Source organism: Peromyscus eremicus, chromosome 10 (assembly GCF_949786415.1).
Source record: "Peromyscus eremicus chromosome 10, PerEre_H2_v1, whole genome shotgun sequence".
NCBI classification, from domain to species: Eukaryota; Metazoa; Chordata; class Mammalia; order Rodentia; family Cricetidae; genus Peromyscus; species Peromyscus eremicus.
In genome coordinates, this window is record NC_081426.1 from 73,207,526 (window position 1) to 73,222,036 (window position 14,511).

The 14,511-nt window shown below is 35.1% G+C and overlaps 1 protein-coding gene across 2 annotated transcripts in view; it reads left to right on the top strand.

Annotated features, from left to right (window-relative positions):
- Positions 1–14,511, top strand: part of LOC131920290 (adhesion G protein-coupled receptor L3) — a 404,359-nt gene that overhangs the window by 343,729 nt on the left and 46,119 nt on the right. For both annotated transcript variants that reach the window (XM_059274597.1, XM_059274596.1), the window contains exons 17-18: positions 633–758; positions 6,254–6,350. In XM_059274597.1, coding sequence (XP_059130580.1) covers positions 633–758; positions 6,254–6,350 — 223 coding nt within the window. The remainder of the gene's footprint in view (positions 1–632; positions 759–6,253; positions 6,351–14,511) is intronic.

A 14,511-nucleotide genomic window follows, 5' to 3' on the forward strand; every position in this document is an offset into this window, starting at 1 on the left:
AAGAATTTATTCCTCAGGGCTGTTTTTTAAAAAAGTAACTATATTTATGTGTAATTATTGAAAACAATTTTAGGGAAGTATGTTAAAATATTTCAAAATTTTTACTCTAAGTCTTCAAATTTCAACCTTAGAAGAAAAACAAACAAGAAATATAGATATAAATGACATGCTTAGCCTGGTACAGTTCCCTTTCCTGTCTTTAAATATTAAATCATTTTCTTCTCTTTGGTCTCTTGGCTTCTCTCCTTCACTCTTTTCAACTTTCTCACTGATTTTTATCTAAAGAACAGTAGTTAAAGTATTGTTGAACCAATAGGTCATGCTCTAAAGTTAATAAAGCTAAAAACAGCGTCTTGAAAGTTTCAGATATTTGGTCTTTGAATTATAGGGTAATACCACTGGGTGTTACTGATACAGTATGTATATTTACAAAGGTTACAGTAGCATGAAATTTAAGCTTGACAACACGATTTTTACCATTTTGTACTGGAAATAGATGATCCACAATTTTTGTTTCTGTGGAGTTAGGAAGTAATTATGTTCTTGAAAATAAAAGCTCATATAGACGTTATACCTTACTTCTTAGCTGAAATGGATGACGCTCTAATAGAAGTTAACATCTCATTGGCTAGGTACGGAAAGAGTATGGGAAATGCTTGCGCACGCATTGCTGTAGTGGGAAAAGCACGGAGAGTTCGATCGGCTCAGGGAAAACATCTGGTTCTCGAACTCCAGGACGGTACTCCACAGGCTCCCAGGTAAATACAACTGGCTCCTTGAGCTGAAAAAACCTTACCGTTTGTCAGTTTCTGGTCACCCCATCCCATGTGTTTGCCACATCAAGAGGTTGGTTTTGGTGTGACTGTAAGGAAACAGGAGGAACAAAAATTATTTAAAAATTACAGAAAATACAGAATGTGGGTGGGGCTTATAAGAACCCCTTTCCGACTTCAGAGCCATCCCCAGATATGACTGATGGAGAAGATAAAGTCAGTGTTCTTCAAAGATGGGGACTCTCATATGCTGCCATGCTACATTAAATAGTCCAACACCCATTTGAGTGATGGGCAATACTAAATAGACTCAGGGGATCATAAGGAAAAGAAACAGACAAACAACAACAAGAAGAAGAGGATGTGAAGTTGGGAAGGGAGCATTGTGGGAGGTCTGCGAGAAGTTGGAATAGAGAACAGATCTAATCAAAATACATTATGTGCATGTGTGAAATTCTCAAAGGAAAAATTAAAGTAAAAATGTGTAGATTGTGAAATGTACAGTCTAAATTCACATAGTTACTATTGACCTAAGAATGGCTACAGCAAACAGAGAAAGAAATTTGCTACTAGAGCTGAAATTTACACAAAGTTATATTTTATACTTATGATCCATAAACGTCTTAGACTTTTGAATGTACCTAATAATTCTGTTACATAACTGTAAAAAGTTACATACTGTAAATGATATGTGGGAATGGAAAGATGGTTTACCTGTTATGAGCACTGACTGCTTTTCCAAAACACCCCAGATTTGATTCCTAGCACCTACATGTGGTACACAGTCCTAAGGGATCTAAAACCCTATTCTGACCCCTGCAGGTACTGTACACATGTGGTATACAGGTGTATATGCAACCAAAACAGCCATATAAATGAAGCAAAAATGTAAAAGAAAAAATTGCAAAAAAAAATGAGGAAAAGAATTATACTTCATACAATGTTATGTGTTTGAAGACTGAATGATCCAGTGCATGTAAGAACAACATCAAACCATCTTTGGTATCAATGTTCTATGGCATTCCCCCAAGTCCAGTAGGAAACACGGCTAAATTGTCCCTGGCTAAGGACACTTTATAAGCTCTTAGATAAAGTATTTGCCATTTTCCAAGACCATAGTGTAAGACAGTGTGGGTCATGAGTAAATTTATATTAGGACTGGTAGGCTAATCTTTGTGGTTTAATAGCAAATATGATAATGTCTAGATTGTTATGAGGAAGGCTTAAATTAAGTAGATAAGTACAGTTTAAATAAAGAGTTCACTTTTCTTCTTTTATTTTTTGTAATTGTATATGTCAAACCAAGACTGTTAACATGATGGGCTAACAGTGTACCTCCAATCTACAATTCCAGTAAATGTCTTTATCATTGGATTTATTTATAAAGCTTAATAAATTAAGTTTATACAAACAATTCTTTTTACATCTTAACAAAATCAATTCCTTTTGCCTATAATAATTTATTTCCAAAGGAAACACATCTGGTTTTTTGTTTTGTTTAGTTTTTTGTTGTTTTTGGTTTGGGTTTGGGTTTTTCGAGACAGGGTTTCTCTGTGTAGCTTTGGAGCCTGTTCTGGAACTCTCTCTGTAGACCACGCTGGCCTCGAGCTCATAGAGATCCACCTGCCTCTGCTTCTTGAGTGCTGGGATCAAAGGCATGTGCCTCCACCACCCAGTCACATCTGGGTATTTTAACCATATCAACTGACTATAGATCCAAAGACCTAGCTAGCGTGGAACTCATAAATCAAAGTTGATCATAAACACTATTTACAAACTTAATGGACTTTTATTTTGTGAATGAAACCATAGACCTAATATTAGTCTAATATAATCTGCACTAAATTTTGACAAGTACCCTATAACTTTCACAATGTATCTGTCTATCTTAAATGTCTTAATAACAAGTCATAAAACTTAGTCCAAACATATTGTGTAATCATTAACACTTCAAATGTAATCTGTTACTTTCATAACTTTCTGAGGTTTCGGTGTAACAAATTAGAGGTTGAAAGATGTGTTCACTCAGGTGGACAGAGATTCATGAGTTTAGAGTTTTCAGTCTGTGCATCAGACACATGAATATGAGTGTAAGAATAAGGGCAAGTCAGGATGATGCTTCAGGCAACATCCTCCTCTTGTGAACAGTGACTTTATTCCTACAGAATAACTTCTGCCCCTCCCTCTTTTTGTATTAATGGTTTCAACAGCTTTTAAATTAAAATGGCTGAGAGTCTGCATATTGGCCAGCCTGATTGGACTCAGCCTGCATTACACATGACTAGCTCATTACATATCACCCTATGGTCACTTTTATTGACAAATATCACTATGAAAGTATAACGTTGAAGAATTTCAGTTAAGTTAAAACAGACTGATGTGGTATTTAGCAATGTCTTTGGAGAATGAAATAAGCAATGTAGTTCAATAAACTTCATGAAAGAGAACACTACAGTATGAACCCTAGTCTTACTATTTACTAGCCATGACTTAAAAAAAAAATGAGTTTTTCTTATTGTTCTTTTCCTTTTATTTTATAGTGTCTTATTATGTGGTCCAAAAATTGAGACCCTATTTCCTCAGCTTTACAAGAGCTAGGATTACAGGATTTAACTTTTCTTTTAGTCAGAGCAAAGTTTTAATCTGATTTACTCAGTTTTCCCATTTATAAAATGGTAGCAATAGTAGTAGTTTCTTAGGCTGTCATGATTAAGCTAATGCACGAAAAACACTTTGAATAATAAGAGATGTTCAATAAATTGGTAGGTGCTGTGACTTATTATTGTCCCTATTACAGGGTAGAATGTCACATGTATTTTAAGTTGTATATTTTCTTCACCTTTCCAGTTTATAATGTAGTTTATATTAGTTTTATACATCATATAATGCTTATTTTTGTTAGTTGTGACAATATGATCCTACATAAGTTATAGGTACTTACATTCTGTCTGAATAAAACAAATGTTTAGGGGGTGGAGAGATGGCTCAGGAGTTAGGAGTGCTCACTGCTCCTCTGAGTTTGATTCCCAGCACCCACATGGCATCTATGGCCATCTGTAACTCCAGTTCCCAGGTATCTGATTTCCTTTACTGGCCTCCGCAGACACTGCATACATATGGCTCATAGACATTCATACAAGCAAAACTCCCACAAAATAAAAATTAATCTCAAAAATCCTTTTTAAAGCAAATAAATATGTTTCAATATTAATTGTGACTTTTTATAAGAAAATATTAATTTTTCCCCATTATAAAAGAAAAATTGTGCCATAGGAATACAAATATTACATCAGAGAGCCTCTAAAATAATAATTACTATGTATTTTATTTTTGAATTTAGAATAGAGTGCATCCTGTATAATGCAATAAATCTTTGAAACTCTCAGGATAAAATGGTTAAAAGATAACTTCCCTTATAGTCTAGAACTTTAATTCTCATGTTGATAGACAAGAATTTATTTACAGACCAAAACTAAAATCAGGTTTCAAAGCTGCTGGAGAAAGAAGTAAAATGGCAATGTGAAGTCCCTAGGTGAACTCACAGATGCAGTCATGGGGAAAGATTTTTTTTTTAAGAGGTTGATACTTATGTCAACATCTAAACAGTATTCTCTATCAGAGAAGGGATTTCAGAAAAGCACAATTCAAGGTGAGAGAAGACCTAGTATGAGACACTTGAGGCCAAGGAAATTGGCAAATTCAGGAATATGAAGAACATCATTAGATAGTTAACAAAGTTCTCGGAGAGGTTGGGAGAACCTGACATTCTGAGGCAATATTGGAGATGAAGCCATAGGAAAGCACAAGAGATCCCAAAGTATTGGTGAGTGTGTACAAATTCAGATTTTGTTTTCATTATTTTGAAAACATGATGGAGTGGCTTAGAAAAAGAAGAGATAAAATATTATCCACATGTAACAAACATTCTATAGTAACTGTAGATTTGGAGGACGTGACTGGCAAAACAAAGGGTCAGAGTCCTCCTCACCTCCAGGTACCATTTACTTACTTCCTGGTGGTAATAACTTATCAAAGATTAATACTATGGGAATCAGGCCAACATCAATTTATAGGACTATGCACAGGGAGATTTTATAGTGTGGAACAAGAGAATGCTCTACTCACTTTGATCAACCTGTGATAGTTTTGCTATTTATCTTACATCATTTATTTTATTGTATTTGGATGTATTCCCCTTTCAGTATATAACACTTTAAAAATAAAATAATGCATGTAATGAATATGAAATTCCGAATCATATTAAATGAATAAACACCTGTGGATCCAACATTCAGATTGGGAAACAAAGTGCCCCTGATTGGTGTTCCCCACCATGTGACGTCTCCCTCAACCATCTGTATGCCTCTCCCCAAATTCTGAATTTTCTTATTTCATTGACTGACTCTCACATTCTCTTCTCCTTCAATTTTGTCCTTTATTCTCTCTGTAAAGTGGCATCTTACTGTATGGATACGGTGTAATTGTTTCCTTCACCTCCGTAGTCTAGGACATGTCCTGTTGTCATTGATGATGTTGAGTTTTGCTGTATATACATGTGCCCATGTGTCTGCACCCCAGTCTGGGAGAAGTGTATGCTGTATATCAATATGGCTGACTAATTCTCAATGTATATTAAGATTTATACAATTGCCAGATACTCTAAGACTAACTACTACTATTCAAATATAGTGGGAACACACCCAGCTTGTGAGTTTTGGTTCACTTTCAGTAGCTCCAAAGTTTATTATTAAGCCTTTCATCTCTGGAACAGCCTCTGGAAGTATGTCATTTCCTTCTCAGAAGAGCAGTGTTTTTTAATCCCTAATTTAATAAGATGGCAAAACACAATAAAACAGAAAACTTCTCCCCTAGACTAAAACTTTCTTTGTGAGTGATCTGCCTCTTGGATATTTGAATTTAGAAATAGAAATCACAATGGAAGACTTTTCAGGTATCTATAGAGCTTCCTACCCTGAAGTGATGAATACAGCTGAGATATCTACTTTTAACACCTCAAAAGAAAAGTCAGGAGGTAGGTAATCCCTGAGATGTCATTGGTTTCGTTGAAAAACTTCTGGAAAATGTACCTTCAGTAGCATTTCAATAGTAATCTGTGTTCTTTTGTTAGTAGACTCTTATGAGAGTCTGAACTTTTAATTTGCTTTACTTTTGAAAAAAATTTTCTGGAATATACATCTCTGTGTTTAACTTGGTTACACTGGTATAGTACATTGCCTTTTTCATTGTCCACAGTTTTAATTGTTATGGCACGGGCATTAATGAAAATGTCTAATGACAAGAAAATAGCATCACTAATTTTATTTCTGATGTTTTCATGCCACTGCTTTGGAAATGTATAGAAATGTTTCTTTGCTAGGTGCTAGCAACAGAGACCTCACATAGCTTTGAAAACAAACTTTAAAATGTGTGTGAAAAGTCACTTTCTCATGAGTCTGTCTCCTTCTCCCTTCTCAATTCAGAGCCGAATTCGGAGAATGTGGAATGACACTGTCCGGAAGCAGTCAGAGTCATCCTTCATTACTGGAGACATAAACAGCTCCGCATCACTCAACAGAGGTAGTTAGGAATGATGTTTCATAGTTATTGCTTTTCTGAAGAATGTAGGAAGTTCTTAAATGCATTGCTACATATATACATGTTCTGACCCCTGTTCTGTGTACTAGAAATACCATAAGGGTTTGAACCTGGTGAGTGCAGCATTGTATTTCATTATTAATAGACTTTTTTTTTAATACTGAATTTTTAGGAAATCTTTTCTGAGAGAAATTTAAAAAAATGAGAAACTTACTTTCCTAATCATTTGCCATTCTTATAAACTGGTGAGACGTTAGGCCTCATTGGAAGGAGTGAAAATGGGCAATTATATGACTACATAGTCTCCTAAAGCATCGTAGAGTTCCTATTGTCCCAGGTATAAGTCAATTTCGTCATCTTTGTGGAAGTAAAATAGACTGTCCAATACATAGTTGAGGCAAGATAAGGTAAAATTAACTCTAATCTTAGTATCAAACATGCATCCAGACAATCTTGGACATTTAAAGACCTAGAGTGAAAATAATGTTTATAATGTTTTATGAATGGGGAGGGGGTGTTCATGTAACATTTGTGGATGAAATGCTCCAAGATCACCATTTAGACTTAGAAATCAAGTTAACAAAATCTGTCATTTTGTTTGTGAGAATCAATCTATGTGTATCTCTCTCTGTTTCTCTATCTCTCTTGAGTTTATATGTGCATGTGAATGTACATGTCAGTGTGTGTGTGGTGTGAGACAGAGAGAGAAGGAGAGAGGGAGAGAGATGGAGGGAGGGAGGGGAAGAGGGAGGGAGGGAGAGGGGAAGGGAGGGGATAGAGAGAAGAAAAGAGAGATCAGAAATAACTTGGCTGTCATAGAAATGAGTGAATACAATTTGAAGTGGGAATTGGAAAGCACTTACAGTTTTATCTGGGAAACTGTCACTTTTATGAACTAAATTATTCTTGTTACTAACATTTTTGTTCTTGCCTTAACGTCAAACAAATTGATCAGTCTGTTTTCAGCCTCTTTCGTAATGCTACTTAGAAACAGATTATACAGCTATTTTGCTTTATCATTAAGAACTCTGATGTTGGAGCTCCAGATAGCCTCACATAAAAGGTCTCATATTCATAGAGTTACAATAAAGTGCTAAGATAAATGGTATGCAAGCTGGGTTTGATACCAGCATGCATGGTTTACTCTAACCTTGCTGAGTGATAGGATTTGGATTTATTTGAGTCATTGAGATAGTAACCGTAATTAGTGATGACTTTAAATTATCTGTATTACTTTATGACAAGTAAAAATAGTGAGTGGGAATATTCATCCAAATACAAGAAAAGGTATTGAAATGAAAAAGCTACATTCTTATTTTCTTCATAACCAAATTTTTATTCACTAGATTATGCTCATTTAGAAAGTTCAACTCATGTTTTCTTCATGAAAATTTACAGAAACATCAGTATTTTCTCACTTTCTTCCATAAATCATCACTCACGCCTCAGTGGCCTTGAAATTAATTTGCTGCCTATGTGACCGATGTTCTTTGATGTTAAATAATGGCATTTGTAGAGGTTTTGCACTTTGATCCTACAAAGAAAACTAGCTTTATCAATAAGATACTGACAAGGTATCTAGATTCCAGAGATCCCAGCAGCCATGGAAGAGTTTTTGTTTACAAAGATTGAGAAAATAGGATTTGAATGATACACTAGTCTTTTGGCCTATTGGATGGATACACTATGTGAATTAATTTTTTTTGTCTAGTGTTGGGATCAGATTTAATGTAAAGAAACTATGCTATGTAAGTTCAGTAATAAATGCTTTCATGAGCTATTTTTGTAACATTAAAGTCAAACACATTACATAATATCGATTTTTATTTCTTTTCCACTAGTCCCCTCAAGTTTCATCAATTTTGACTACAGTGATCTGAGCATGACTGGGCCAATTTGAAATAAATTTAAAGGAAATGAACATATTTTTGTACTGACTGATTTTATATGTTAGTGTGTTCATTACGATTCCCATTCTGAAGATATTTAATGAAGCTGTTAATTTCAGAGTCTAAAATTCTTATAACAAGAATAAGTGATTTTGGTAATGACCTAGGGGAAAGGGTGAATATTAGTGTTTTATTTGACATGTGTTCAGGTTGGGATCTTTTCAAGATATATATTCTTCATTTTACTTGCAATATTAGTGGTGCTGGGAGTCACGGGGATTTTCTTCATTATAAACTGGTGTGACACAAATATCCCAACTGAGGAATGCTTTAGTTTATTCTCATCTGCTTTTTTCTTTGAAATTTTCATACATGTATACCATGTATCCCAATCGGATCCCTCAATCCCTTCCCATCTCGCTCCAGGACCACCTGTCACATCTTCCTCTAAGTTCATGTCTTCAGATTATTTATTTATTTTTATTATTTTAAGTTACAGAGTTCAGTTAATGCCGACCATATGCTCATGGGTATGAGTTTATCCTTAGGGGTATAGAACAATCTTCAAGTGACCATACTCTTGAGGAGAAGTGGCTCTTCCTCACCTCCATAACCATCAACTGCCAAATAGCATCTAACTAGGAAGAGAGCCTCAGAAGACCCTCCCCAGTTCATCCCATTATTTTTTGAAATCTCACATGATTAGAATACTTTGAAATTTTATTTCTTCATAATATTTCTCTAAAGATAGTCTTTAACCTCCTTCTTTAATCTTGTCTTATTCCCCAGGATCTTATCTTCCCTGCATTCAGGCGTGTGTAACATATTTAGGTATGTGACATCCAAGATTCATATTTCCAAATAGACACGTCAGTCACCTCAACAATATAATGAACCACATCTGTGTACTCTACAGATTATATCCTCTATCATTAAAATAAACATCTTAGATACTACATCTTTGCATCTTCATATATTCTAACCTCCCATTCATTCTTAGGTTCAGCTATAAAATGTAGAAATTCTAATTCCATATCTTAATTAGATATGCACATCTTTTTTTGTTTTTTACTTTAAGAGTACTGACCCTTGGAAACTATAAGCTATGGTTTAAGAATTTTTTATTTTTAATATAGGTTTTCTTTCAAATCATATTATTGCTCATTATATCAGAGGAGTATCATTTTATAGTTTGTATGTCTTAACCTATGTTCTTTCAAACAATCACACCATCTCAGGATGAAGAGTCTGTCATACAGGACAGAGACACTTTTGCTATTTTTTGTTGGTGTTTGGGTTTTGTTAATTTGTCTGTTTTTCCATCTGAGATATTCTTTTCTTAATCACCCTGTTGCGTTGTATATATTGAGTATATCAGATTTTTTTTAGATTTCCCAGTATAACAAACTTGATTGCTATTTGGACTTTATTCCTAGGTGTTATATAAAACCCTGAAAATGTATTGCTAATTTTCCATGTAAAGTCTTATATAGTCTCTTTGCAAGTCTGTTGTTTGCCCACCAATCTTTTTAAAAATGTTCATTTAGATTTGTACTTCAACTATCAGAACTTATGATTTTTTTTCCATAAATATTTCCTAAACATTTCAAAAAGGTTTTTTTTTCTTTCCCATGTGCTTGGCATAGTGTTGCACACCCCGGCAAATCTGCCCTTCATGCAGCCAGAAGCACTACCAAAGTAACATTTCTGATGGCATTATCCCAACTGGAAGAGGGACCTGTAGACAAGCTGTGTAGTGAATGTAGAGTTTCAGCTGAGAGTAACTCCAAGAGAAGCCAACTTTCCACAAGCTTGATTGTCAGCTAGAGGGTTTGTTCAATGATTTACTTAAATATTTACTATTTTGTTGGAAGGCTATGGCTGTGCTCTACCCCAGCTCCTCCCAAGACTACATACAAATAAATCAAAATTTCTCTTTACCCCTGCATGCTGGCACTAGTAGGCAGGTAGTGTAGTTATTTTTTTTTTCACTCATAACTCCTGCTCACTATCTGTGCTTAGGAAATCTCACCTTGAATAATTACAAGATAATACGATCAACAATAACTGAAACTTTAGTTTAATCCAAAATTTTGGATTAAATAGAAACTGAGATTCTGAAATTAGATTTTATTATGTTTTTTGTTATAACAAGTATTAAAATTACATTTAGTTTACTTTCTGTTTAATTAATTGAGTTCAGACATTTTTGTTTACAACCGAGGTTTTCAATCTAGCTCCTCCAATGTGGTGGGTGTCTCAAACCTAACCCCACCTCACAGTAATTTCAAAACTGGAGTTCTTCTGAATTAGAAAAAAAATTTCCTTATGGAGAAATGACTTGGTTAGTATCCTAAGCCTTTATTTCTCACTTACTTTCCTACTTCTGTTTTGTCAACCTACCACACAAGTGACTATGATATAAATGTTATATATGGAGATTAAAGCAGAAAGGCTATAGTTATTTAAGCCATGTTGAATTGTTTCATGTTCAGATAATGTTCTTTACATGTGTAGCACGTATTTACTGATACAGGTAGATTCTTATTTCAGGGTTCGGAGTTGTATCAATCTGCACAAACATTCTTAATACATGTATGTAGTCAGTAAAATTATGATGGCCTGTGACAGCTCATTTATGTTCATAGATTTGTAAGAACACAGCTACCAGCCTTTTAAAAGCTGACCTGACCTGCTAGCAGCATTGCTGGTGAAATGGGGAAAGATTGCCACTGGGGAGACATTTGCAAGTCCTGACTGGATTCTGTTGCCTCACACAGTAGTTCTAAGAATTACACAGTTCAATTCAGTGACTTCTGGCAAAGGGATTCGTCCCTCCGAGTCCATGGAATAAGAATCTAAATGGAATGAAAATTTATTCTTGCCAGTATCTCAAGGAACCAGACATAAAATTCACTGTTCACTGCTCAGGGTTTCCTTTCCCTTTTGTTATCCAGAAGAAGGTGGGATGGATATGTTGGTTCCCCAAATGCCAAGTAGAACAAATGGTGATAATTTACCTCAGATGATCCCAGCTTGAAGATAGCCAAAAGTTAATACATAAGTAAATAATAAAATAACCAAACAAACAAATAAATAATTGTGATGAATTAGCTATTCTAAATTAGAAAAATGCAAATTACATCTGTCTACTCCTGTTTTCCGTTTTGCTTTGGAGCTGTTTTAGTATCAACCAAATAAAGATAATGTATTTTTTCCTTTCTTATATCATGATATAGGCAAACACTGTCTCCTGTTTATTTCCAAACCCTACCCTACCCTCCAGAAGCTTAGGGAACACTAGTTCAATTCAGACAGCCTTGCTAAATAACCTTTATGTAGCAGAGCAGGGATGTGACTAGACGCGTTTTTAACTCATGTCTTCTCAGAGACCCTACTGTCTTTCTCAGGAGGTTGGCCACTGAAGCAGAAGCGACTTCACAATAAATCACCTGCCACCTTATTAATATTCAGGCTTCTAAACATATTTTGTTTTTATGCTTTTAAAGTAAATGCAAATGAACAAATATAAGGGGTGTTTGACTGTGATTAATGATTTATATAAATTAAAGCTACTAGAGTAAAGCCGCACATGCACTCAGTGTACTTTATTAATATCAGTAAATATGATTTGATTTATGTGCATAAAATAAGTGATATTGCCCCAAAGCCTTGCTGTTTTGAAGGATTATAAAATCACTCACTGTAAATATTAACCAGCCCCTAATATAATCTGACATCTCCTTTTGAAGTTTGCAAAACGATTTAATAATCTGCTGATAGTGGTAGCATAGCTTCATAAATCAGAACAGAATGCCTAACATACTTTTTGTTATGAGCAAGCATTATGAGGAGCAAATGAGTATTCTGGGGCATAACTCAGCTTTTCTACTATTATATTTATTCTAGTAGCTTTGTCATTTCTATTACTACTATAGGGATGAGGACTTTCTATGTCAATTTCTTCCTTTGTATATGTCATTAATAAAAACCTAAAAAGGTACAATGAGATAAAGAATTCTCTGTTAGAAAATGCTTTTCTGTTAGAAAATTAACGATGTGCAGCATAACTACAGATTTTAAAGGTGAGAAACGGAGTCAAATAGAGGAGTCATAGTATTACCATGATCCCTAGCTTTATGGAGGCCAAATGTGATCAGAATGAATGCCCCTCCACTGGCAAAAGGAAAAACATCTATCAGTTTCAGTCAGTTAGGAGTAAAGCTATTTGTTTTAACTTCTTGACAGAGAAGAGAAAGTGTTTCTGAGCAGTTACTCAGTGCTCTTTCTACTCCTCTTCAGCTTTGCCCTGTTACATATTTTCAAAAAGAATTGCTTTTGTTAATTTGCCTACCCCTTCACCTTCCCCATGTCCTGGGCCTTTCTTGTATCATCCCACCCCGAGTTCCTGTGGCATTTGGCCCTCACCTTCACCACCTCTTTCCTTCTCTGATTGTTTCTTCTTTAGTTTGGTTGCCTTTACCTTCAGTAACACGTCTACATACCTACATGCAAAGCCAGAATCTGTATACAAGAGAGAACATTTGATGTTATTCAGACATAGGTTTTTGTGTATTGTATTGCTTTCAGTTTTATAGATCAATTTTTATTCAGAGTGGGCCTTTTGAAGGTGATTTTATATGTTACATAATTTTTTAAAGAAAATTAAAATAGTGAATTTTACTAAAAGCTTTATATTCTTGATTTCAGTAAACCATTTTATGTTACTAAGAAGTCATAGTTTCATTGGTTCAGAAGTTTATTTGGCAAAAATGACCAAAAACATGAAATTTAAATTTAATTTTTTTTTTTTTTTTTTTTTTTTTTTTTTTTTTTTTGGTTTTTTGAGATAGGGTTTCTCTGTGTAGCTTTGCGCCTTTCCTGGAACTCACTTTGTAGACCAAGCTGGCCTTGAACTCACAGAGATCTGCCTGCCTCTGCCTTCCGAGTGCTGGAATTAACCATTTGCAGATTATCAAGAATTTGGCTCCCAGAAAAGGAATCAGTTAGCTCTGTATGAATAATGGAATTGTATGTTTTTCAATAAGTTATTTTTATTAAAAAGGAACTCAGGCTTACTGCTATTTTCTGTGGTTAAGAAAAGTCAGCCTGTTAATTCCCAGCCTCAGAATGCTTTTTGTAAGTGCTCGGCCCTAATTTCCAGCTAAGTAGAACACGTAAATACATGCTTTGACCACAAAACGTGAGATTTAGAAGTGAATGACTGGCTGACATGGAAGGACACACTTGTTACTTCATCAATGAGGTGTCCCAATCAAGAGAATTGTGATGGCAGTCTGGACTACCCAGTGACACTTCCTCTCAGCAGTAACGAAATTAACTGAAACAAAACAAAATGGAGGACCCTAAAGGTACATAGTTCCATCCCATGTAAGAGCGGCTGCTTCCTCTGTTGTGGGCAAGTTTCATGGAAAATTGTGAGTTCCAATCCCACCACGGTTGGCCTAAGTCGCCAGACTCTGTGCCGCAGTTTTTTTTTTTTTCCATTAATTTTTGAATCTGTCACTCAAAATCTAACACATCTCATCAGCAATGTATTCACTGTGTTGCTGGGAATTGAGAAGGAAAACTGAATTTTAAGACCTTGAGAAGAAATCATAGGTTGTCTTAGAATTAAAAACAAAACAAAAACAATACAGAAATAGTGTATATAGAAGAGGTCAGTGTCCAGGTTTATGAGGGATAGCCACACATCAATAAATAAAATTCAGTAATTCAGAAGCAAAGACAAAAATACAAAAACCAAAACAAACCATCAGACAAAAACCCCTGCAGGTTAGGAAAACAAACTCTAGGTCAGAAGCATGCCTAGCAATGTGGATTACAGAGGACAGCAGTAACAGGAGGTACCAAAATGCAAGTCTGACATTCCTAAGTGTCAGCAAGAATTTGACAAACTGTATTGCTCCAGGGGATGTGAGCTGATAAGAACACATCTGACAGCGTCCCAGTGATGTGTTGTAATGTAGAAGTCGTGCACACATTAACCCATGAACTTGACTTCTGAATATTGGTTACAGAAAATCCTACTAGTCTGGACATAAACCAATTAAGGCAAAGTTAAAGGGCTGAGACAGGTAATTCCTCATTTTCTAATCCTAAGCTTGAATTGTAGTATAAAGAGGAGGCTGCAGCTCGGCATTCAGAGTCCTTCATTTTATATGGAACTAACAATAAGCTATTTTGTACTTTGGGAAAGTGTCATTGAAATCCATCTTAATAGATTCCCAGCA